Genomic DNA, 25,313 nt, shown 5'->3' on the forward strand with positions numbered 1-25,313 from the left:
GTTATAACTTATATTGTTTAATTTATAATCTTAAGAATGTATGTTACTGTTAATATGCCTATTTAGTTTGCCTTTTATTTTGAATTATATTTATTAAACAATGGAGTTACTTTTATTTCTTCATTTCTATTTCCCTTATTTATTCCTGTTGTCCTTTTTTCTATTACATTTTCCTACAGGTATTTATTTATTTATTTATGCATTATCATTAAATGATTCATATGATTATTTTTTAAATGTACAGATGTATTTCTCTCTAATATTGCTGCTCTGCACTTTTACATCTTTATTTCCACTTTTTTCCTATGTTTTCTTTTCACATTTCTGTGTCTTAATTTTATTCTCCTCTCTAATGTACTTAGCAAAATACACTAATACGCCAAACAACATGGATATTAGGAAAATACTCAAAAGTACATCCCAGTAGATTAAAATAACATTGAAATGTTGTGTTCCCAAATAGTGAACATACAGATTAATTTCACACAGTAAGATAGTTTGGTTGTTTTTTTCAGTTCATTTGTATGACTATTGTTTTACAGCTAATGAAACCCCAATTTCAGTTTTGCACAAGATAAGAATTATATTGCATGACAAATAAAAAGGATTTTAATAAAAAAATCTTATGTTTGATGACTGGGAAGACTGCTGACTTGACAGTTGTTGAGGAGAAGTTTGTTATCTCCACAGCAGGGTATGCCACAAAAGGTCATTGCTAAAGAAGCTGAAGTATGCAAGCATATTAATGGAAAGTTAAGTGGATTAAAAAAGTGTGGTAGATGAGCAACAGGGGAGATCACAACCTTGAGAGGATTGTAAACCAAACCGATCAAGAGTTTGGGAGAGATTCAAAGCTGGCAGATTGTATGGAGATGCAGGAGTTGGCATCTGAACACATTGCCAAAACAAAAACAGGGATGACTACAAAAACAGGGATGACTACAGCAATTTTTGTGGTAACTACTCATGAAACAGAGAAATTAAAAGCATCTCACCTGGTGTACAGGAGAAAAATGACTGGGCTGTTGCTCAGTGATCTAAAGTCTTCTTTTCAGATGAAAGTAAAATTAACACGTTGTTTGTGGACCAGTATCCCAGACTCTCAAGGAAAACTGGAGAGGCACGGAATCCAAGTTACTTGCAGTGTATTGTGAAGTGTCTACAGCCATTGATGATTTGGGGAGAAATGTCATCTAATGTTAGTTGTCCAATACCTGGTATTGTGAAGAGGAAGTGAGACCAGACCTAACAGTGCAGGTAAACTGAAGACCCAACCAAGTGCTGAATGCCTGTACTCTACACGACATAGACATACTTTTTACTAGGCTAATATACTTGTATTATTCATCTCTACCCCTTTTCCTTTCACTCAGCTTTCCGTTAATATTCTTGAATACAGCATTCTGTGAAAAGCCAGCTTCTGTAGCAATGACCTTTGATAAATAAAAGTAAGTAAAACTTTATTTATAGGACCTTTTAAAACATAGATCACAAACTGCTGTACAGACCCCGTAGTGCCTTGCCTTTCACGGAAAGGGTGTCAATGACACTTTGATTGTGTAGTGCATTACATGGCCCTAATATAGGATTTTGTGCAGTAAATTCCTTTTTGAAGGGTTTTATGTACATTGCGGAGAAAAGGAAATGGGTTTTGCTTTTTGAATTAAATACCTCCTCGATGATATTTTAATGTATTGTGGTTCACCTATGCATTTTCTACAAGCATATTTCTCAGTACAGAAAAGTTATGAATAGTATCAGATTGTAATTTCAAGATATTTCAAAGCATATCAATAGAAATATAATTTTCATGTTTTATTTACACAGAAAAAAAAAAAAAAAAGCCTGAGTTTGTTATGTAATGAGTATATAAAAACCCCCATGACTGTCTGTTACGTAATAGCCGTTTCTCCGCCCCTTCACTCGCTCTGCGCAGCCGCAGTAGTGGTGAGGACTCCGCCATCGGGGGGGGAAGGATCAGAGACTCTTCGGCTGGCAACCCTCGCACGTTTCCGACGTTTTTAACAGCAAGTTGATCCTCAAATACTGTTTTTATCAACTGACTCGCTCTCTTGTTTTAGCTACTACGGATGAATTTGTTTGACTGCTCGGTTTATACCCTTATTTCCCAAGCGCGTAGTTTTTTTTTAACCAATATCTAGAAGTAACGGTCAGCGGAGAACCTGAGCAGGCTAGCTAACGTTAGCTAGCGACCTGGCTAGCTGCACACAAACTGAGCGCTGCTCAGTGGTGGGGTGCGGTGGGGGGGCGATTTGCCTACAGTGGCGTTTGATGGATCCGAGAATCGCGTGGTTTCAACCAGAACAACGGGGACCCGCTAACAACCTGTGGGTGCAGATCTGGGAGACGACGCAGGGGTTCGGGTATTTGCATGTCAATAGCAGCTACTCTACGGGATCTCAGAGCACTCTGAGCCTGAAATCGATCGTCAACAACGGGGCGTCAGGAGCTGTCCTCACTTGCAGAAACGGGACGCTCGACTCGCACCACGGTGGTGGAGACGTGAAGACTCAGGGGATGTCTACCTCAGCGGGGGATGGAGAAATGATGGAGCAGCGGGACTTTATACCACTGGACACCAACAGCAATCACAACAACCGAGCCGCGGGCAGGGGCATTGTCGGTGGAGGGCGGCAGCAGGGCAGTGGGGTTGCTGTTCTTCATAGGGGACTCACGGACGGACAACGCATCAAAAGAAAGAGAGACAATAAAGCTAGCACTTTCGGATTCAATCCCAGTCTCTCGAACAATGGTTGCGACTCTAACACGAAAAGATATGAAGGTTACACGGGCACGCCTTGGAAAGTCAGGAACTACTCTGAAGGAGTTGTGGGGTAAGAGTCTACTGAACTTGTTTAGATTAGGTTGTGTTGCAGGTGACCCGCAGCTGGGAGGGCAGAAACTCACCTGCTTCTTGTAGGTTAACTCTGCAAATCAGTATTTATTATGCTAGGTAAGAACTTTAGTATAAACTGGCATATCTACTCTTAAAGGACAAGTACAGAGGCCCAGGCTGTCTCACCCCACCCACTTTTATACTTCAACTCAATGAGTCAACTTTAGTTTGTTTAACCAGTTGAAAAAGTGACTACTCTGTTACTCAGGGCTGTCTAGTTTAAAAAAGAAACCGAATTTATTCTTCAGTTGTGGTTATTATGAGATTGTAGAAATCTCTCTTAAAAAGGAAAATTCCAAATACAGAAGTTGAGTGACTAGATGACATAACTGTTAGAAACAATGTTGGATTTTAACAAAATTATATTACTTATCTCATAATTGGTGTATTTCAGGTAAGTTGAAAGGAAAGCCCTAAAAGGTACACTGACCATAAACTACTGGTTGAAGTATGGATTTCCAGCACAGGATATCACAAAATACAAAGCTTTAAAAAGTATGCTGAAGGAAAAAAGCAAACAGCTAAATCTGGTCTGTGTGCACTTGGGCTAATAGCATCACAGGAGACACAAGAATCCAGCCGGCTAAATTAGTAAACACTGTGGCGGACTTTTGATAGACCTCGATGTTGGTTCAGTTGCTACTTAGTTTCAAGGGGTTCAGCCTTAATTCTTTGAGCCAAAGTTTGACTCCGATGACCTCAGAATCATTATGCCATTGATGGCAAAGGGTGACAGTTACAATATTTTTCAAAATGTTAAGTGGCACAAATCTGTTGACATTCCTGTTAGAACAATTTCACCAGATTAGGATATGCGTTCATTCTTTGGCACTGGTAAAATGAGTAAATCTCGCCGTCATTCTGGTTGCGTCCCCTTTAATCGTTATGTGGTTTTCCAGTACAGTGCCACTGCATCATCTCTGAGCTTGTACTACTTTAGCTAACGTCTCATGTTCCGTCTAGTTTTGCTTCAAATTCATTCCCATTATGACAAACTGTTTTTACGGAAGAATCTGTTTAATACCATGAAACATTAGAGAATATTCTCTTTCATTCCACACTCTATTGTTTGTTGTTATTCCGTAAGGAACGTGGTGTTATCTCTGCAATGCTTTTTTACTGATTCGCAAGTTACGGGTGGACTCATTACTGACTCGTCCTTTGAGTTTGTCCCTATTGTTGTAAAATGATTTATAGGTTGGGTTAAAGGGCTAACATAAAAGAAAACATGCATACTGGAGACTGGAGGATTATTCCTAAGGACCACTTTGAAATATAATAAAGTCTTAATTACTTAAAGACAAAACATAAAGAAATGTGTAATGGCTCCAGACATTTCATTTTAGGAGATTGAGTGCAGCAGACTACAGAATACAATGAGAAAATGACAGCATAAAAACTCTGAATGTATCACATAGGACCTCCCAGTGTTCCCCATATTAGTAGCACGGGAAAATCCCCTCATTTTGGATGACTGTTGGCTGATCTACTCCAAGTGTGATGAGTTTACATTTAGAATGCTAATAAGATATTCAGCTTGCTGGATGGAGTCTCACTGTGGTAGATGTCCACACCTTCGGAATGCTCGATATTTATTTTTCTAAATATCCAATTAATAAAAATCAAAAATAGTACATATACAAATAGGTTTTATCCATGCACTTGTATCACTAAAATGTTGTATATGTTGTATATATGAACAGGTCTGAGGAGCTTCTTTCTGAGCACACATGGTGTCTGCATCTAACTCTTAAACCTACTGCTGCTTTAAATACATTTTCACAAGACTGTTGGACCAAGTCTTTAATATATTCACTAAGCCTTGCATTGTGATAACAGCTTATTGCTCCTGAACGTGAGAATCCAACAAACCTCCAAGGGACTCTCAGGTGGGATTGTGACAGAAAATGTATGCTTGTAGTCTGAGCTTAATATTGTGAATATTTGATTCATGCTTCATTTTTGTTCTGACAGACCTCTGTTATACTTGCACATTTCTGTGGAGGACCCTCAAGTTTTAGCATAGCCTTATGCAGTGTTTATTAACTTGTTAGGCCTTTGTTGTTTGTTTATAGTTGTATAAGTTAGGAGAAAGGATTTAATGGGTGGGGCTCTCAAGTAAACATTTTTCTCTTCTCTTCCTTTCTGTTGAACATGTGGAGACACGCAGAACACAAGACTGCAGAGTTCAGCCTTTGGCTGATCCTCATTTATAGTAATATTGGAGCTTTGTTTGCATGAGGACATTCCTGAGTGATAAGCTCTGCTAATACCAGAACCTTAAGCTAACAGCTGGGATCACACTCAGCCACCACTGAGGGTCGTCTCTTTAACAGCACTCAGGCAAATTATGATGTCAGCATGGTCTACGGCACTGCAGCATTATTTTAAAATTAACCTGTGATGACCTACTCTATGTATGTGAATATAAAACTGCCTTTGTTGGGCTAGAAGTGATATTTTTTAGGAATAATATGAAATTAAACTGTTTGAACAGTTTGTATGAGCAGTGGTTAAACTTCTTTAGATGATTTATGAAAGCCACATCTATAGACTCCCTGGAAATTACAGTCTTTTCACCTCTGGAATTACATTTTAGCTTCAAAGTGTTAGCAGATGAATCAGGGGTCAGGCATAGCAGGGTCATTGAGTACTTTACAAGCATTTAGGAGCAAGTGAATACCTTACATTTGTAGTTTAACAGTGTGGCTTGTCAATAAAAGGGTACAAGGCAGAAATGAAGGCTACCTAGGGATTAGGTAACATAGCTTCTTTACAGTTATTTTATTAGTTTTTACCCTGTATTTAATACACTCTATAAATATAATTTTCCAACTGATTTACATCATTTGGCTTAGGAGTTAGTGCAAATAAATGTGAGAATCATCACAGAATTTGCAATTTTCAAGCAGCAAAAAGAGTGATATAGGGGAGGTTAAACCCTACTTCAGCAGGACAGTTTTGTACTCTATATTTGGCCATGTGGCTAGGCTAGAAAGGCCGAGGCATTAGCTTTTTTGTGTTTGACATTCTGCCAGGCTTTCTGGAACTGTGAAGGTCCAAGCAAGCAGCCTGATTCATGATGGCAATGGATCAGTGTTTGCATGCCCCACACAGCCCGACTTCCTCTAAACAAAGCCAACCCTCTTGAGAGACAACCCTTACCTCCCCCTTCCTCCTCTGTCCAATCACATTTGGAGCTTGAAGGGAGTGTTTCCACCTAATTTTCTATAACCGTGATTGTGGTTCTGTTTCGATTCTTTATATGGACACAGCGAGTGTTTTCTGACCTTGTTGTGTGTCGGGGTTTCAGATTGCAAAGGTGAAAAAAATGTCCCACAGTTTAAGGAAATTTATTAAGTATATTTTTAGTGAATTATTATACTGTGCTTTTTGAAATGGCAAACAGACTACTGCAGGTTACTGCAGGTAAAATAGGCTATACTTGTGAATTGGCGATTATGTTAATCCTCTGTAAAAGAACCTTCTAGGCAAAGGGTCAGAAACCTAGTATGCAAGAAACTGTCAAGTTACAGTAAAGCTTGGGTTGTAATTTAAATTAAAGCAACTGATAATTGATTAATTTCATTGGCTGCTTTTGGCGAAGTTGGCCAGCCTGTGGTTTTTACCTGAAGCTAGACTTGTCATGTTACATAGTCAATAATACATTGACACTAATACGGTAATGACCATCAGGAAACTCTGAGAAGTCAAATACCATTAGAGCCAATAAAACGTCATTAGCTGTTAGCTCAGACTCTGAGAGTTGTTTTTTTTTTGTCTTTTTAGTATTCTGCCCGGCACTATTTCTTCCCAGTTGTTCTAGAAGACTGCTCTTGTGACATTAAAACCATTAAACAAACCAGTCACTTGTCAAGATTAAGACTTCCAAATAGCAGAAATATCAGCAGCTCCATATTAATGTTTCCTGCTCTTTTGCTCCAGTAAGATATTCTATTTTATGTGTGGTATTCATATCTATGCATTGTCTTTTCTATGCAAGGCCGTTTGGCTCTTTGGTCCAAATTAATGAGGATAAACATGAACCTAATTAATTTCAGTACAACCTGGTAGTTAAAGCTACTTTTAGAATGATGAGATAAAGTAACATAAAACTTAATGAAATGTATGGTTAATTGTTTAATGATGACAGGCCCCAGACCACAGTTTTATTATCTTGTTATTGCTGTTTTTTGTTTTTTTTAGAGATTTATGACACCCATCATTAACACACAGACAACACCTCTGCTTAAACCGGTTTTCTTAAAAACCAGTTTAATTCAGTGTCTGCAGTACTTAGCATCTGTTACGGTCTCCTATCTTTATTTACTGACTGGCGTTCAGACAACGCTGGAACAGTAAAAACTGCATAGTGGTCACTTGAAGAGTAGATGTAAATGGCCCCTGAAACTGTGTGACAAATGTGTGTTCCTGTCCAGGGGAAAGTCCTCCTGTAAAGCAGACTACTGTTGTCACTAACAAAAACAATTAATCGTCTCTTTTTGAACGGACTAACATGGCATTTATAAGGGCCTACCAGTGGTAATTACTGTTTCTGTTTACTGAAATTGGTCAAAGGATGAACAGCATGTGAATCACTGACCAGAATTGTTTTTCCATGATTCACTGTGTCCTGCCAAATAGAAAAATTGTTTGGTTTTTTGCTGGCAGTGTAAAAAATAAATGTTCTTCAATGAAAAATTGGTGGCTTTCCTTGCATATTTACTGTATATTTAATATAAATACTCGTTTAAGAATACTGCATACTTTATAAAACTGTTCTGCTTGGCAGTTTATTTTGATTTGGGTATAAGGCTGCTCAATATCAGGAAACATTTGTTTATGTTATTGTGAAATATTGCGATGACTATCAGTTGCCAGTAAGCCAGATTCTCCTCACTACTGTTGCTTTCTGTTCTTATGATTTTTGTTTCAGCCCTTATCAAGACCTTCATTAGATGTGGGCAGTAAAAATCCCTCCAGCTACCCAAAAATATTATTAGCAGGCAGCGATTAAATGCGTTGCAATTGAAATATTAGAGCATTCCAAATATTGTGCCGAGGCAGCCATTTGTGGCCGCAATATTGTAATAATTGGTAGCACAAGGACTGTTTCAATTGGCTTTATTTAGGTGCAATATTTTAAGGATCTGTTTTCAGGCTACTACATCTGAAATCAAACCAAAATGTAGATTCTTTTAGTTTCCTTATTTCAGGGTTTCTGCAAGGTATTACAACGTCAGAAAACATCTCAAATGTATTCAAAGTCCTAAATATTTTTCCACATTGAATCAATTTTTTATTATTTCTGCCTAGGAAGTTAAAATCAAAACATTCTTGTTGCCTTATCTACTACCAGTTCTCTCAGCGGACTGTATATTTTTCAAGGCTGGGCTTAGAAAAACATGTCTGAATTTGACTCTAAAAGCAGAAGTGAAAAAGTTTCCAGCAGCGTGCCGTCATTGTTTCACTCTAGAGTTTCTGAGCTTCAGGTAGTAACTATGGTGACCTGTTGGAAGATTTGTAGGTCAATCCTGACTTTCCTGTTTGAATTTAACCTTGGGCAAGATGCTTGACCCGTTTCAGCTAAACGTGAAATGTGGGGTTGTCAGCCTGTTATTCCTTGTCTCATTTAAAGCCTATGATTTCTGTTTGGACCTCAGCAGTCTTCTGCATTACTCAGACAGAGCCACCTCTGTCACCTACATTCATCAGCATGTGTTTCTTGTGTAACCGGAGCCGTTTGGTTCTTGCATCCAACAGTTGGCATCCCTGATCGTTAATTGATTAAACATTAATGGATCTGTCATGTTTGTACTAGCACCTCTGCTTTTGTTTGTGGTTGTCCAGCTCGTTTGCCTCGCAACCCTGTCGATTCAAAGCGGTTCTTGTGTGTGGAGCTTCAATAGATACAGCAGTGTCACATAACACCTTTGTTGAGTTTGGTAATGCCTAAAATGTAGGCCTTATGAAACACTTGGTACTAGACAATTATGAGAAGACCCGTTTTTTAAGCAATGCAGTAAAGATTTAAAAAAACACAAGTGAATCTGTAATTGCTGCTGTTTTTTTTTTTTTTTTTTCACAAGAGTCATTCGGTGTAGACTTGCCATGTTCAGGTTTGAACGGTTTAAGTGTTTTAGAGTTTAAAATATAGATAATCAAAGGCAGTAGCAACTAAACAGTGAAAAGGCTTTTTAGTTTAGCTCTAGTAGGAAGCTCAGAATCAGATGCTTACTTTAGCATGCTTACTGACTATTGTTCAGTGTCAGGGTTCTCAGAGAGCATACAAATTATTCATATCTCTGTTACCATTTCGTCTTTCTACTCAGTACTCAATGCTGCTAAACAAATGCTTCTTCAATGCTTTAGCCTTGTTGACCAGCCCAGCAGGCTGCTTTTATTCTCCAACTACTTTATCACCAACAAGGCAACTCCAGAACTGCTTCCTTTCTAAATAAGAATCTCCGGATACTGATGCTCAAACCTAATAAAGAAGACATTTTCATGTCTGGGGCTCATAAATGCACACTTGCTTCACCAGACAAAGTCAAATGTTCACAGCATCCTGATTGTGCTTCATGGGACATACTTCACAGTAATGAGAAATAGTGTTGTGTTCGTGAGATCTCATGGCATATTGCCCTCCTATTCAAAGCATATCAGGCTGAAGTGAACATCAGAAATGGCACAGCCTTTTTTCTGCTCTGTGACGTGACAACTAAAGCGTGCCGTTTATCTCGAAATAAAGAATTCTTATTGGTTTATCATTTAAAGCACAAGTTCCCTCTTATAGTAGTATGTTTCATTTCTTTTGTAATTGTTACGTTTGCGAGGTTCAAGAATTTATGATCAGATCATCTTATTTAAGGTTTTCAGCAGTTGGATTAGAAAAGCAAGACCTCGGTTAGATTTATTTATGGTTTTAATCTGAAAATAGAATACCACCCAATCTTAATCCTCCTTTCTTTCAACTGCAAATCATAATGAGCACATTATGCTCAGCTAGAAAACACTGAGCGACAAAATTACAGTCCATCAGCCAGCATGGACAGCATTATACATCATCCTGGAAACGGTATTAGAATAGATGTACTATGGAAATGTTTTTCCTCTGTACTCTAAGGTTTTAAACAGTTCTTCCTCAAGATTACATAACTTTACTACAGTAGTATGGGAATGGATGATAAACAGTACGGATGTTCTCTCAAGACAGGCTTCACAGCTACGATGTAATTTGATCTGTGAAGGTGGAGCACTGGGCGGCTCATTACATGAGGACAAGGGAGCTGTCCTTGCCTGTTTACTGTGAAATGAAACCTACTGAACGTTGGACTCCCTCCCTGTTTTTTATTGGCAGTCTCTATGCCATCAGTGTTTCTGTGATCCACACAAAATATAATAAATAATACACATAAAGCCTTTGAGATGCAGTAAAATAATGCTCAGGGAAACTAAAAGTCAAGCTAAAAACAAAAGAAAAAACGTTTTGTTTTTTTGGAAACTGCAAGATGTAATGGTGGCATACATAACCTGCATCCTGCTTCTGCTCTGGTTATTTGTAAAACTGTCACCTCATGTTGCACTCCTCAAAGTGTGGTAAAGTTCATATTTGATTGGTCTACAGATATTTTGCCTTGTATGAACTAACTGTGCAGAATTGCTTGTAAAAGCATCCTTCGCTCTGAGCCATGAGAATTTGGCATGCTTTCCCTCCTAGCTCTGAATCACAGTGAACAGGCAAGTCAGTGCGAGTCTCCCAGCTTTATTCAGAGCAGGTTGGAGCTTAGACAGAGTGCAGATGTCTGTTAACAAGTTATAAAGATAACAAATACCTGTTGCGGCATATTTGTTGTACAATAAAAGCATGTCACTGTTTTAATATCAGGGACCCTGGTCACACCCTGATTTTATTTTAGCTGAAAAGTTGCCAACTTGGCAGTGGTGACAATAAAATCAGGTGTTAACCTGTTTAATATTGCATTTAAAGTTGTTTGCTATAGCTCTGCCTTTTGCTTTTTTACTTGTGAAATATAGATTTTCTATTTGATGTTGAAGCACAGTACCTTTTTGCCTTTCAGTTGCATCCATCCACTCCTATCTCCTGAGCCAAAAGGCTTTGTTAGTTGCTGCTGGGAGTTTTATTGTGAAATCAGATGAAAGGTTCAGTGAATAACTGAAGATCTTTCCTTTTAAACTTTTCAATATGAACATCGGCTGCAATTTGTTGGACTTAGTTGATCGACATTTCAGCCAAACAGTCAGAATTCCAGGCATCCCTCATCTACAATAAAAAGAGGCGAGGAGACAACATTTTTGGGTCTCAGACTGGGAAGACACAAACCATCTGTGGCAGTAAAAAATCAACTCTGACTCCACCATTTACAACTTAACTGCCTATGAGCGTAGCTCCTAAATCCTCAGTTGCGTCTCTGATCAGCTGGAGCTGTTGGTTGTATGCAGAGCTGAACTGAGCGTGACTTTGTTGGCCTTCAGACTAGTTTATTTCTTCATGGCATAAATTCAACCAGTTGATGGAAACAGTCCTCGAGTTTTGGTTCATATTAACATGATGGCATCAAGTGGTTCCTGCAGATTTGTCAGCTGCACAACTTTGACAATCTCCTGTTCCACCTTATCCCAGTGAAGTCATTGTCATGTTGAAGAAACCATTGTGAGATTTTTCAAGCTTTGTGACATGGTGCATTATCCTGGTGGAGGTAGCCATCAGAAGATGGGAACACCATGGTGTCAAGGGTCTGCTACAATACTAGGGTAGCCTTTGGCATTAAATGATGTTCACTAAGCTGAAAAAGTATGCGTACACCACCACCATCAGCCTGTTGTGACACGGCTGGTTGGTTTCATGTTTGTGCCAAATTCTGACCCCACCATCTGAATGTCGCAGCTGAAATCAAGACTTATGACACCACATATTGTTGTCCAATTTTGATGAGCCAGTGTGGAACATATCCTCAGTTTCTTGTTGTTATCTGACAGCAGTGGCACTTGGTGTGACAGTTATTTGAGATTATAATGTTGCACCCATTGGAATTGAGATGCTGATTGCAATTCGATATAATGTGCAGTTCTAACCTGGTTGTACCGTTAGAGCCAGTCAGCTTGTTCTCCTCTGACCTCTGACAACTCTCTGTAAAATAGAGAGATGGCTGTGTGAAAATCCCAGTAGTTTAGCAGTGACTGAAATACTCAGACCTCTACCAGTTTGGCAACAACCATGCCGTGTTCAAAGTCATTTCAATCCTCTTTCTTCCTCTTTCTGAGGCTTAGATTGAACTTCGGCAAGACGTCTAGATGTCTGAACGGATTGAGGTGCTGTCATGTAATCGGGCCATTCTGTATTTGGACTGGTGTGCCTAATAAAGTGGCCAGTGAGCCTATATACACCTAAATATTCCAGTGGAAATGCAGCATAATAAAGCCTGAGATTTTCCTGTGTTGTTGTAATGACTCAAGAAAATTCACGCGGCTTTGCAACGTGAAATGAGACCAAAAATGTTTGCAATGCAGATTTCAACTGCTAAGTTTCTTTTACTCTGAAATGAAACGTGTGTGTGTGTGTGTGTGTGTGTGTGTGTGTGTGTGTGTGTGTGTGTGTGTGTGTGTGTGTGTGTGTGTGTGTGTGTGTGTGTGTGTGAGTGTGTGAGTGACAGGGCTGGAGTTTCTGCAGTGTTCATTGGGAAATAACATGAAGCCTTAAGTCCAGAGCAGTTTTGTTGGAGCAAGAAACAACGGGATGAAACTGTTCATTGACGAAAGCCAAAAGTACTGTCCATGTTACTGCTAATGTGTGGCAACCACGTTTGGAAATGGTCCGTTACACCATACTTCAGCTTTTGCTTCGGAAACCTAAAAGTGGCTTGTCACTCTGTCAGCTTGGTTGAAGGCTGGCATATCAATTCAGAATCCTTTGTGCAAACGGTTTTATTTTAATGTACTGAATAGTAAAATCTGGTAATGAGATTAAACATTCTGCTGTTAGTTTAAATTAGACTTTGTTATCATGTATTTTTTTTTATTATTATTTGCTGCATTTTTAGGTTTTAGATTGTCGGTATGGAAAATGTTCTGACTTTTGTATTACTCCAGGCCTCAAGGCTAACTCGTGCATGTTAAAATAAGTTGTCATTCAGTTCACTTTCTTGTTTGTAGCCCATCACCTGGAGAGATCCACTGTATCTTTCCAGGTAAATGATGAGTGTTTGATGACCCATAAAATATCTGATTTATTTATTCAAGTTGCTTTAACTTCATACAGGCTGTAAAATTATTACTGGCCTCTAATGGTAGCACAGTCAACATCTATAAAACCAACACACTCATGATTATCAATGTTGGTTAGCTTTAACAGTTTAGTTTGCAGTGAGTGTCTCTCCTGTTATATTACAGTTATTTATTAGTTTGAGGTCTTATGAATTTCTCCACGGAGAAGAACGTAGATTGGGTTTAGGTTGGGAAAAATCTTTCCTTCATCTGCTGTTGCCGCACGGTGATATGATCACTTTTTGGGGTGAACAGAGGGTGGAAGACATGCAGCAAACATCAATTGGCCAGGACTCAAACCTGTGACACCGCTGGGCCCAAGATTATCGCTTTTTAAGCAATAGAAAAAGCCTGCTTAAAACCTCATGAGCAACAATATGTACAGTGCTACAGTCATTGAGTGTTTATAGCTGATAGGGTTGGACATGTCCAGCTCTGTTATATGCTTCGCTTTGTGTCCTTATTTCCCTCAGACAAGTGAAATGCCTGTCATTTTTGGAAGGGGTAGCGAGCGTGTTTTTAGTCTCTTAGGACCTCATGGCTGTGTTTGTGTTCCTGTTTGTCCCCCCACACAGACTTGCCTCTGCATCCATGTGCTTGTAGCAAACACTGCTCAGTGAAAGGTCAGCACATGTGGGCAGAGTGACCTGTCCCAAGGACACATGTTGGAACCCTTCTGTTGCGTGTGTCTCGTTAGTGTTTGGGTGTGTCCAGATTCTTTTGACATTACATATAGGTTCTTTTTCTGTTTTGGACAAGAGAAGTCTTTGTTTCCCGTTTCCTAAGAAAAACCACAGTCTGATACCAAGGCGTTCTTTATTTTGCGCGATATTAACTTTTCAGTCAGTCAGCGAAGCTAAAATAAACAAGCATTTGTAGGAGATGCTGTTTTTCTTGAGAAGATCAGCAGCTTATTTATTCCTTTCGTCTCAGGGAAAAGTATCAAACTTTTATTACAGCCACTGGTTTCATGGATGAACATAGATCTTTTTAAATTTACCACATACATAATTTTCTCAGAATACATTTTTTTTTTGTAATAGATATTTAAGCAAGATAAAGAATTTATTGATATACTTGCAAAAAGGGGATTTTGCAATAAAAAACATGATTATATACAAATATTGGAATTAATTATTTGATTGAATTATATTTATTGCCCTGTGAGTAAATAAAATGAAACCCTTAGTGTAAAAACATTTGAAAATAAAAAAGCCAGTTTTTACAATGTCAGATGTGATGAGCTTGAATTGGAAATGAACAAAAATATTCATCAGTTCAGCCTTGGGTGCAACTGCAAAGGAGACATGGTACTAGTACATCCTTTATTTAAAATCTAATAATGGACACAAAGTTTATATACTGTATGTCGTCTCTTCAGATGCCCGTGCATTGCTTTTGTGTTACTGTGGCGATTTAACAAATCCTTACAGAACATTCTAGCCCTTTTTATTGTCGCCTAAGTTGAAGTACTGGGATACTCTAGACCGCTTTAGTCTTCAGAACCTGGAGCAACATATTTGACAGGAAAGCAGAGAATTTAGCCGCCATGTTTGTTTTGGAGACAGAGCCGACCAATGACTGGAGACAAATAAGACTGATGTACAGAGTACGCAGACACTCACAGTAGTGCCGCATACTGCAGGCAGGGAATTCTCCTCAGACACAGCAGTTCCATGGAAAACAAAGAAATTCATTAAAATAGTTCACCAACAATGATTATGTTGACAAATTATTTTAGTCAACACTGTCCATTAAGTCAACAATGTCAGTATTCCTCAGTGTCTGATTCTTGGCACCCAGTCACTGTGAGGAACAAAGATGGGGGGGGGACAGTTTCTGTGAAACACAGATGGGCAGCTCGGGTTGCATCAGCTTAAATCAGTGTCTCATTTGAATGCCGCTGTTAACATCTTTGTTCTTACTGCCAAAAATGTGAAGAAATGTGAAGTTCCTGTTTTGTGTGTTTTTTTTTATGTGAGCACCTGACTTTTCCTCTTCCTCACAGTGTGTTTTTCTTTGTGCGTTTTGCAGCTTGCACGAGGAAATCAAGGATTTTTACGAGTACATCTCCCCACGGCCAGAGGAGAAAAAAATGAGATTAGAGGTTGTGGACAGGATAAAAGGAGTCATCCAGGACCTGTGGCCCAGTGCTGAGGTAAAGTCTTTATTTTTTTATACATGGATTCACCCTCACCTACTTCCATCAAAGGAATATTAGTGAAAAATTGAAACGATTGGTGACTTATTAGCACTGGTATAGTTAAGCACATTGACCAGGCTGCACATGGGGACATCTATAGTTTACAGCGCTCAATTACAAAAGCCTACAGTGCTCTCAGTTTGAATGTGGTTTCAGGCCGCTAGCAACAAATGTCCTCTTACTCTTTATCTCCCTGCACCACAGAACTGTTTGGTTCAAACTATCAGTACCACCTTGGGCATTATTGCGTTTACGGACTTTGATCCTGCTGATAGAGCGCTGGCTTTCTAAGAGTGGCTGCTCTTGGCCTAAAATAATAAGCACAGCACTCTTCCAGTTTTAGACAGCTTTGTCTCTGTGTTGACTACCCTGCACCGAGGAGGTGCAGGTTATTTTTCTTATGATTTATCTATTACGTCAAAAAGAAAAAACAGCTGGAAGCTAATAAGTAAGCAAAAATTTGCTTTATTAAAAATTTGCTTTATTAACCATGCTGTTCTCTAGTATCTAATATGCACTAAATAGAAGTAAAAGAAATAAAAGAAATCAGAAACAAAGCTATTCTACTCTATAGCTACTTGTTACAGCTAAGAGAGGAAGATTTATAAACCATAAATTTTACATTTAAATATATACTAAGCTGAGCAAAGTCAAACTTTTATTTTAAAGCTTAGCAATGAGTTTATGAAAAGGAGCTTTCTAAAAATAAGAAATTGAAGGTTTCAGTACCACCATTTGATCCATCGGCTTCCCACACCAGAACCTGCCAGGCTAAAACAGAAAAAGAGTACTGATTGAGGTCTGGAGTTGGCTGTTGGCGGACTCACACGGACCAACCGAAGGTCTTCAGGTGTGCTGTTCCCACACTCCTAGACACTCTAGGCTTGTCTCACGGGGAAATCTCAATACAACAATTTATTGTTCAAACAAAAAGTTCACTGAGACCGAAAGGTAGTTGGTTGTGGTTCAGTCCATTTGGATGTCCTGGTGGTTTTTCTCATGCTTGGATTCAGAACCTGGTCATTTAAAGGAAAAGCAAAGCAAAAATCTTTTACAGGAATTTTACACCAAATTAGACAAATGTAGAGAATTATGCCAGTGCAACTTTATTGTCCATGTCTCAGAACCCAGCACGGGGCTGATCAACCAATCGGAAGTGGATTTGGGGAATCCTGCGAACCATGTGGTGCTAGACAACTAATTCTATAATTTTCTTTCTACCACATTCTTTAGGCAAAAGAGGGAAATAAATGTAAACAACCTATGCTAGTAGATCAAACAATATCCTGACAGGAACTGCTTTCACTTTTAGACTTTCCAATATTTAACAATTCTATTGAATAAAAAGACATTTAGAGTGCAACACATTAAATCAATAGGAGCTTGTTAGTCTAAACCTGGAAGGTTCGTGGAGGATTTATTTTGAAGGGACTTGTTGAAAGCAGTTCCTGTGGGTGAAAGGTCAGATCTGAGTGGTTCTGTTCATTACACTTTGATACATTTCAGCTGGGTTTAAAAACGCAGCTGAGACCTGGTACTGAATGAACGTCGGTGAAAGACGAGACACAACACAGCTAACGTTTGCCACCATACGTGGTTACGTCAGTTCACAGAAGTCCTTTCATTCACAATCAGCTTAGGATCTTTACATGAGGCTGAGCTGTTTACTACTGATGTGGGGAAGAGGTTTAGGGGAGTAGGGTCAAGGTTTAAAATCTATTTGCCCATTGCGATGTGGGCGTTAAAAGGGAAAGAGAACATTTCTGGCCTCCTGGAAGCTTGCATATTAAGAGATTAGCAGATTATGGCTTGTTTTGTGGTTAACCAAAATTATCAGGATTTTTTTTTTTATCATAAGGGAAGGACACAAAACAAAACAGATTATACAAGAGATGGCCTTGGAATATAATTTTACATTAAATATTGCTAAAACATTTATTTTTCCCTTATCGCCCAGCAGTGCATTTTTCTCAACTTACCAATAAATCAATTATTACAATAATATTTTTTTTTACCATTTGAACTTTAGGTTTTGGTAGACAGCAAGCAAAATTTGGAAAAAACTTAAGATTGCCGTTTTCCCCTTAATTTCAATCCCTGTCATATCATGCATTATTAGAAAGAGCTCAAATAAAATGTAAGAAAGGTGATATTAAACTGTATTTTATTTATGTGAATTAACAAATTTATTCTCGTAAAAGTAAATCTTGTCCACATAAAAAGTAATAATTGTTTTTATTTCTTTAGGTCCAAGTGTTTGGGAGTTTTAGCACGGGTCTTTATCTGCCAACAAGGTAAGCTAAAGATTCAAGAGTCTCCTCATTGACTTCCTACCAAATCAGCTTTGTGTCACACAGAATTTACTTCTGTAATAACTAAAGGTGGAAGTTAGAACAAGAACGCACACAGACTGAAGTCGATGGCTGTGATGTGTTTTTAGATGAAGTTTACAAGTAGAAAGACCTTTCACTGTATGGCCCTCATTGTTTTTCTAATTTGTTGAGTTGCAGCTGTTTCAGTTGTGTGGTCTTCCTCTTTCTTTTTCCATTTACGGAACAAAATGTGGTTAAATCATCTGCTCTTGACCTGACCACAGTCTGATGTAGCTCTAACGATTGAGTGGTGTCCTTCGCTGATCATTTTGATGAATGTTTCTCTATCTCTTTGTGATAGAAAAAGATACCTCATCTCTCAGCATATAGTATTAGTAATGTTAATATTTCCCGTAAATGACTAGGGAATAAAGAATGCTTGATATATAGCAGAAGTGTCCACTCAGATTATCTGTGTGGCGGTGCTCCATACGTTATTTTGCACTTGGAAACAAAATTCAGTTAATTCATGCTTTGTAGTGAAATATAATTGGCATTTGGCTCTTATTTATACTGGCCATTTGTGTTAAATATTGCAGCTTCGAAAAACACATTTTGCTTCTTATTTTTCAGACACTTAACAGATCCAAATAACTACAGGACACAGTTGCATATTTGTTCCACAAGGGGGAACCAAAGCTTCTCCCTTAGAAACTGTACTTTGCAGCAGATATGTCAAAAAAAAAAAAAAGGTGTTTTGCCATATGTTATCTGAAGTATTAGGGCAGATTAGGACAGAGAACTACTCCCACTATCAGAGTCAGAGAAGCAGCTATGTATTTATTCTCTTTTATTTGTTTTAGCTATTAAAATAAAGACCAGAATCGGTCAAGGTGTGAATCTGCAGGACCGACCTCAAGGACAAACCAGGAGTTTGTGTAGATCAGGATAAGTGGGATTGATGCGTCTCTACTGTCAGAGAGGACTAGTTTATCATTGGTTAAAAACTTCTGTTTGTCAAACTAAACATACTGTTTGTTTCCCAACAGTGACATTGATCTGGTAGTTTTTGGAAAGTGGGAGACTCTCCCTCTCTGGACTCTGGAAGAAGCTCTGCGAAAAAGAAATGTTGCAGACGAGAACTCCATCAAAGTTTTGGATAAAGCATCGGTAACATTTTTCTCCTCCAAACATTACAGTGATATCCGGTAATGTGCTTAGAACCCGATAAAAAATGAAGTTGCACATTAAACTTTGTTTTTATGATTCACATTAATATTGATGTAAATGAAACATGCTGGTGCATTTTCCAGTGTCTTTCAGTCAGAAGTTGTTTTGTTTGTGTGTTTTCTAGGTTCCCATCATCAAACTTACCGACTCCTTTACTGAGGTCAAAGTGGACATCAGTTTCAATGTGAACGGGGGTGTTAGAGCTGCTCAACTCATCAAGGATTTTAAGGAGGTAAAATCTGTAGTGGATGCACTTGGCTCAGCTGTAGCAGGACTCCCAGATTCACTCAACTTCAGAGATTTTGAGTTTATAGTGCATATATTAGTTGTATTTTATTCAGACTGTGCTTCAGTGTAACACAGGGTTTGACCTCAAATCTGTTCCACTTCCTGGACCGTCTAGAAGTAGACGGAAATTATTCTCTCTTTCAGTTTCTTTACTGCGTCAATTTTTTTACTTGCAGAAATATCCTGTTCTGCCTTACCTGGTCCTCGTGCTGAAGCAGTTTCTTCTTCAGAGGGACCTCAATGAGGTTTTTACGGGTGGAATTGGCTCCTACAGTCTCTTCCTCATGGCTGTTAGCTTCCTTCAGGTTTGTTTTGCTATTCTGTCTCCATTTAGGCATTTTCAAAAGCAGTGAATTCCCACATCTCTAATTCTCTCTCACCTCTCTTAGAACAATCAATCTTTTACCTGCTTCTGTTTTGTTTTCCACCAGCTTCATAACAGGGATGTTTCCAGCCCCAACATAAATATCGGTGTTCTGCTAATTGAATTCTTTGAGCTCTATGGTCGCAACTTTAACTATCTGAAGACAGGCATCAGGATAACAGATGGCGGTTGCTATGTTGCCAAAGATGAGGTTCAGAAAAACATGATGGATGGATACAGACCCTCTATGCTCTACATTGAGGATCCTCTGCAGCCAGGTAGGAACAGTAAAAAAACGGTTAGAGGGTGATCAAGTTTCTATGCCCTCCCAGGATGTCGGAATAACACTTAGTGACATGTTGTCTCTGCCTTGTGCCCAATAGACAACGATGTTGGCAGGAGCTCATATGGTGCCATGCAGGTGAAGCAGGCGTTTGATTATGCCTACGTTGTGCTCGGCCATGCTGTGTCCCGCATCGCCAAGCAGTACCCCAACAATGAGAACGAGAGGTAAGGAGCTAATGAACTAAACATCGTACTCACGCATTACAGAAGGCTTTTATATATTTTGTGAGATTATTAGTCTGAAACTGCTTGGTCTTTTATTTTGGAAATAAACATCTGCTCCTCTTTTTGTTCCTAATTTCAGTATACTTGGTCGGATAATCCGTGTGACTCAGGAAGTGGATGAGTACAGGGAATGGATCCAAAAGAACTGGGACAGCCCGTCTCAGAATGATCGTTCTCTCAACAGTATGTATTAGACGCACCAGTTGTAACGGAGTTTATATCGCTCTAACCTGAAACGAGCTGCAACTACAACACAACACACATATTTGTCTCTTTCGCCCTAAATAGGAAACGACGTCAAATTACTTGATTCCAAACAGCTTGACGAGTGCAACAACAATGTTCCAGATGATGAAGATGTTTTGGTTCTGCCCTCAGCTCCCCACAGCAAATCCTCTTCCAACACCTCTTCTCCACTCCCATCTCTGGGTTCATCTCCTTCCTCCCTGCTATCGCCATCTTCCACATCCTCCAGCGATGCGGTCAGTCCCTGCAGCTTGACATGCAGCCCTTTCAGATTTCAGACTTCTTTTCTTCTCTACAGTGCCTTGCAAAAGTACTCGGCCCCCTTGAACTGGTCAACCTCTTGCCACATTTCAGGCTTCAAACATAAAGATATAAAATTCTAATTTTTTGTGAAGAATCAACAACAAGTGGGACACAACCCATCAATTTTGACCTTCTTCCCTGTCCCTGCTGATGAAAAGCAGGCCCAAACCATGATGCTGCCACCACCATGTTTGACAGTGGGGATGGTGTGTTCAGGGTGATGAGCTGTGTTGCTTTTACGCCAAACATATCGTTTTGCGTTGTGGCCAAACAGTTTGATTTTGGTTTCATCTGACCAGAGCATCTTCTTCCACATGTTTGGTGCGTCTCCCAGGTGGCTTGTGGCAAACTTTAAACGAGACTTTTTATGGATATCTTTGAGAAATGGCTTTCTTCTTGCCACTCTTCCATAAAGGCCAGATTTGTGCAGTGTACGACTGATTGTTGTCCTATGGACAGACTCTCTCACCTCAGCTGTAGATCTCTGCAGTTCATCCAGAGTGATCATGGGCCTCTTGGCTGCATATCTGATCAGTCTTCTCCTTGTTCGAGATGAAAGTTTAGAGGGACGGCTGGGTCTTGGTAGATTTGCAGTGGTCTGATACTCCTTCCATTTCAATATGATCTTGGACCTGCCTGGTGTGTTCCTTGGTCTTCATGATGCTCTCTGCGCTTTGAACAGAACCCTGAGACTATCACAGAGAAGGTGCATTTATATGGAGACTTGATTACACACAGGTGGATTCTACTTATCATCATCAGTCATTTGGGACAACATTGGATAATTCAGAGATCCTCACTGAACTTCTGGAGTGAGTTTGCTTCACTGAAAGTAAAGGGGCCGAATATTATTATACGCCCCACTTTTCAGTTTTTTATTTGTTAAAAAAGTTTGACACATCCAATAAATTTCATTCCACTTCACAATTGTATCCCACTTGTTGTTGATTCTTCACAAAAAATTAGAATTTCATATCTTTATGTTTGAAGGCTGAAATGTGGCAAGAGGTTGACCAGTTAAAGGGAGCCGAGTACTTTCACAAGGCACTGTATCTTCATATCGTCAAACAATTTGTAATATCAGACGAAGATAGCATGGATAAATACAAAATACAGATTTCAAATGATGATTGTCTCCCTTATTAAGAAGAAAAAGCTATCCAAATCAACCTGGCCAAATTAAAATGTTTGATTTTTGTTGTTGGTGGTTTAGGACTCTGATGGTACACCATGTAAGACAGTCAAGCAACAGCCTGTCCGAAACTCTGGTACTCATAGAGAAAAGTCTACCGTGGTCAGTAATCACCGCATACAGAACCACTTTACCAGCACTCCACCTGCAAGCAACAAAGGAGGAAAGGTAGGCTCAGTATCATTTTTCCTTCATGAAAGTGGTCCAGAGTAATAGTTCCATATATCTCCAGGCTTTGTTTACACCTTTGGATGTTTTTCCTTGAACATTGATTAATACCACCAGGGATACAGCCACATAGGCAGCCTAACATTCATCACAACACCCGAGCAGAACACCTAGATTTTCCCTTGTTTAAATAAATATCATGCAGACACAGTTATTAGTTAGCACCACATACCGTAGCGAACCAGGTCAAAAGTTGTGGATTAGATCAACATGAACAAACTGAAGGCAAGAATGTAATACATGTGAATGCATATGGCTACGACCTGGTTCACTGAGAGAGGCTACATCTCTATAGTACAGAAAGATAATTGTTTACTCGCCTCAGATGCTCAGGTAGAACTAAATCTACTCCTGTTCATATGAATGAATCTTTCAGTGATTTATCCATATGTTCCGTAGAGTTACTGTGATTTTTGCTTTGAGAAACCCTCTTGTGTTTAGCATTCTTTGCTGCTGTAGTCATTCAGCTAAGACCCTCAAAGCATTTTTGGTTACATAGGAAAATTGTAGAACACCGTCCCCCGGCTTATAGATTTGAAGTCTGCTGGTTTAGAAACTCTTGAGAAAAATTCCTCACAATCTGATTGTGGCTTTGTGGTGTTTTTTCCTTCAGGCCAGGATGTCTCGTTCCAGCAATAAGAGTGGCCACCACGGGCAGCAGAACTCCTCTTTCAGCTCCAAAAGTCAACAAAGCAACAAGCCACACCACCAAGGGAACAGCAAGAAGAGGAAAAACGTACGGGACTCTACTCAAGAGGATCTTTGCAGATAGGGGTCTGTCTGCTCATCCATGTCTTCACCCACAATCCCCTCTATCTCTGTCTGCAACTGACTCTCCTGTCCCACTTCTGCTGCCAGAGGGAGAAGTTGTCATTAGTTTGAAAGCGCCTGCAGAATCTGTCACCCATTTTTATGGTGGCAAGTATTTTCTAGCAGATATAGGAAAAAAAAGTGTTATTGAACATAGGTTTAATTTCTTGGAGCTGGTCACAAGTGGGCTCTCAAAAGCTTCTTTTACGGAGCAATTTCCTTTCCCACAGCCAGTCTTTTGTGCCTCTTTCTGTTAAGAATTACACAGGTTGGATGTCTGGACTCTCCTCAGGACCAACATCTGGAACTGCCGGCTGCCATTGTCCAATAATAATAATAACAATAATAATAATAAAAAGAAAAAGAAAGCAAAAATTTCAAAATGTACAAAAGTATAATGCTGAGCAACAAACATACACAGATTTTCTTCTATAGCTGGTCATTTACAAATCAATCAGTAAGAGTGGGAAATAACTTATGCATGATATTTTTCTGTCTGTTGCTTCTTCTGTTGGGTGGATCTGTTTTGTTATGTCTAAACCGATTGTACAAAAATTTGTACAAAAGCAAGCATATGCAAAAAAAAATTAACACAAGTTTGTATAACGTTTTTACAAGATTTCTTGATGGAAGTCACAAACATCTTTTTCCTGCTGCTGTTTGGCTAAAGCCAAGAGATGGTTTGGATCCCATTGCCAACGGAAATCATCAGCATCCACTTTTGCTTCTGGTCCCTGTCTATGATTGTGCTACTGTGTTAATATTTAGCCTTGAGAGATCCAGACTACGTCTTTACAGATGACAGAAAGGAGCTCGGTCTCATCTAGCTCAGTAGCACTACCACACCAGTGTAAAGGCTTTAAAAATGCAAATTTAAATATATATTTGTGGTGATAATGGTTTTATGAAAAATCCTACACTTGAAATGTGTCAACAGTTAAACTATGGGGGAATAATCAAATTATTTGGTAATCTACCTACTAAAGAATCGTTTGTATTCGTTAAATGTATTTATTTTTTTATTAATTATATGAACATAGTATGGATAAATGTATTAATAACATTAGAGCCCATATCTACAAGTCCTATATTTGAAATAGAACATGTCATGGGATGGTGGGGTGGGGTAGGAACAAGCATTTGGGTATAGTACAACATCACCTTTTATTATTTCTGCTACTACTTTTTTTATTTCACTGACATTTGAGTGACCAATTTACCTTTGATAATTGAAGAGACCATTTTACAAGTCATATAGTGATACATTTCTTTTAATTTGTGATTGGTCTATCTAAACTAAAAGGGAGCTTTTTCGCCTTTTGTTTGTTGGTTTTTGTTGTCCAAACTTATAAAATGTTGAGGCTACAAACACTTTTCAAAATGTCAATTCCTTCTCCCGTTGCAGTACAACAATTAAACTGTAGATGGAGTTATTGCTCCAAGTCTTAATCTACGCTCCTTGGGCTTGTATACTGCAGGTGAATGGTTTATTTAGTGATAATTGTTTTGTTATTGGTTCTTTAAATGTTCATATCCCCACTAAATGGGCAGCTGCACACAGAAACACCCCTTTTAAGCTAAGTATTGGCTTGGAGGGAGTGACACACCAAAGCACAGCTCAGTCTCTTTTTCTCTAGCCCTAAAATGGTAATTAAAAGCACATACAAGTTCTCTTACTGCCCATTCAAATTGTATTAAAATGGTAAAACATGGATAGTTCCACCCCACCTCACCGACTGGTGTTGCAGTTGCGGTTAAAATTCAGTGTAGAAGTGTCTCAGGGCTTTTGATAGACAGATCAGACCAGATTTGATGTGCCATTTGAATGTCCCTTCACCACCTCACTTTTCAGTTCAGAAAGGCTTTAAACCCAAGTGAACTCCTCTAAAAAAGGTTGTACCTCTGCAGCTATTACAATTCATGCAATAAAATCATTACCATTATGATGTGTGTGTGTGTTGCTTTCTTCACTTGTGCCTTTTGAATGCAGTATAAGCTGATGGTCAGTGGTGAAACAGACAGTATGACACCACCCGGGGTTATATGGGTGTGGATTGGGTCAGGCTTTCAGTTTTATTATTGCTTTTTTATGGAGTCTGGAATTAGTCTCGCAGGAGTAAGAGTGGATGTGCATGGTTGCTTGTCCTGTATGTCTTCTGTATTGCCCTTTGATAGACTGGCAGTCTTTTAAGGGTTTATCCACCTCACCCAATGATTTTACATACCAGCCCACCACCGCAACCTTCTTTAAAACCCATTTGAAAATGAGAAGTTCTTACTTTATTTTCTAATACAATGATCAAAAATGCATTCTTTATCAAATCAGTCGTAATTTGTGAAACGTGTTCTTTGGAAGAAATTACAAT

General features: G+C 39.0%; 1 protein-coding gene across 1 annotated transcript; it reads left to right on the top strand.

Annotated features, from left to right (window-relative positions):
* Nucleotides 1-1,938: 1,938 nt before the first annotated feature.
* tent4b (terminal nucleotidyltransferase 4B) lies at nt 1,939-24,890 on the top strand. Its single transcript, XM_047363462.1, has 12 exons — nt 1,939-2,855; nt 15,236-15,359; nt 17,652-17,698; nt 18,766-18,886; nt 19,071-19,178; nt 19,411-19,539; nt 19,666-19,876; nt 19,982-20,108; nt 20,248-20,351; nt 20,457-20,650; nt 21,931-22,077; nt 22,751-24,890. Exons 1-12 carry the CDS (start codon nt 2,293-2,295, stop codon nt 22,907-22,909), a joined length of 2,034 nt encoding a protein of 677 aa, XP_047219418.1. The 5' UTR covers nt 1,939-2,292; the 3' UTR covers nt 22,910-24,890.
* The last annotated feature ends 423 nt before the right edge of the window (nt 24,891-25,313 follow it).

Source organism: Girardinichthys multiradiatus, chromosome 4 (assembly GCF_021462225.1).
Source record: "Girardinichthys multiradiatus isolate DD_20200921_A chromosome 4, DD_fGirMul_XY1, whole genome shotgun sequence".
In the NCBI taxonomy this organism is placed as follows: Eukaryota; Metazoa; Chordata; class Actinopteri; order Cyprinodontiformes; family Goodeidae; genus Girardinichthys; species Girardinichthys multiradiatus.

Coding starts and splice junctions, on each gene's coding strand:
- tent4b (XM_047363462.1), top strand. CDS start 2,293: ATGGATCCGAGAATCGCGTGGTTTCAACCAGAACAACGGGGACCCGCT. Junction 20,109..20,247: donor CCCAACAATGAGAACGAGAG/GTAAGGAGCTAA, acceptor TCCTAATTTCAG/TATACTTGGTCGGATAATCC. Junction 20,651..21,930: donor CCACATCCTCCAGCGATGCG/GTCAGTCCCTGC, acceptor TTGGTGGTTTAG/GACTCTGATGGTACACCATG.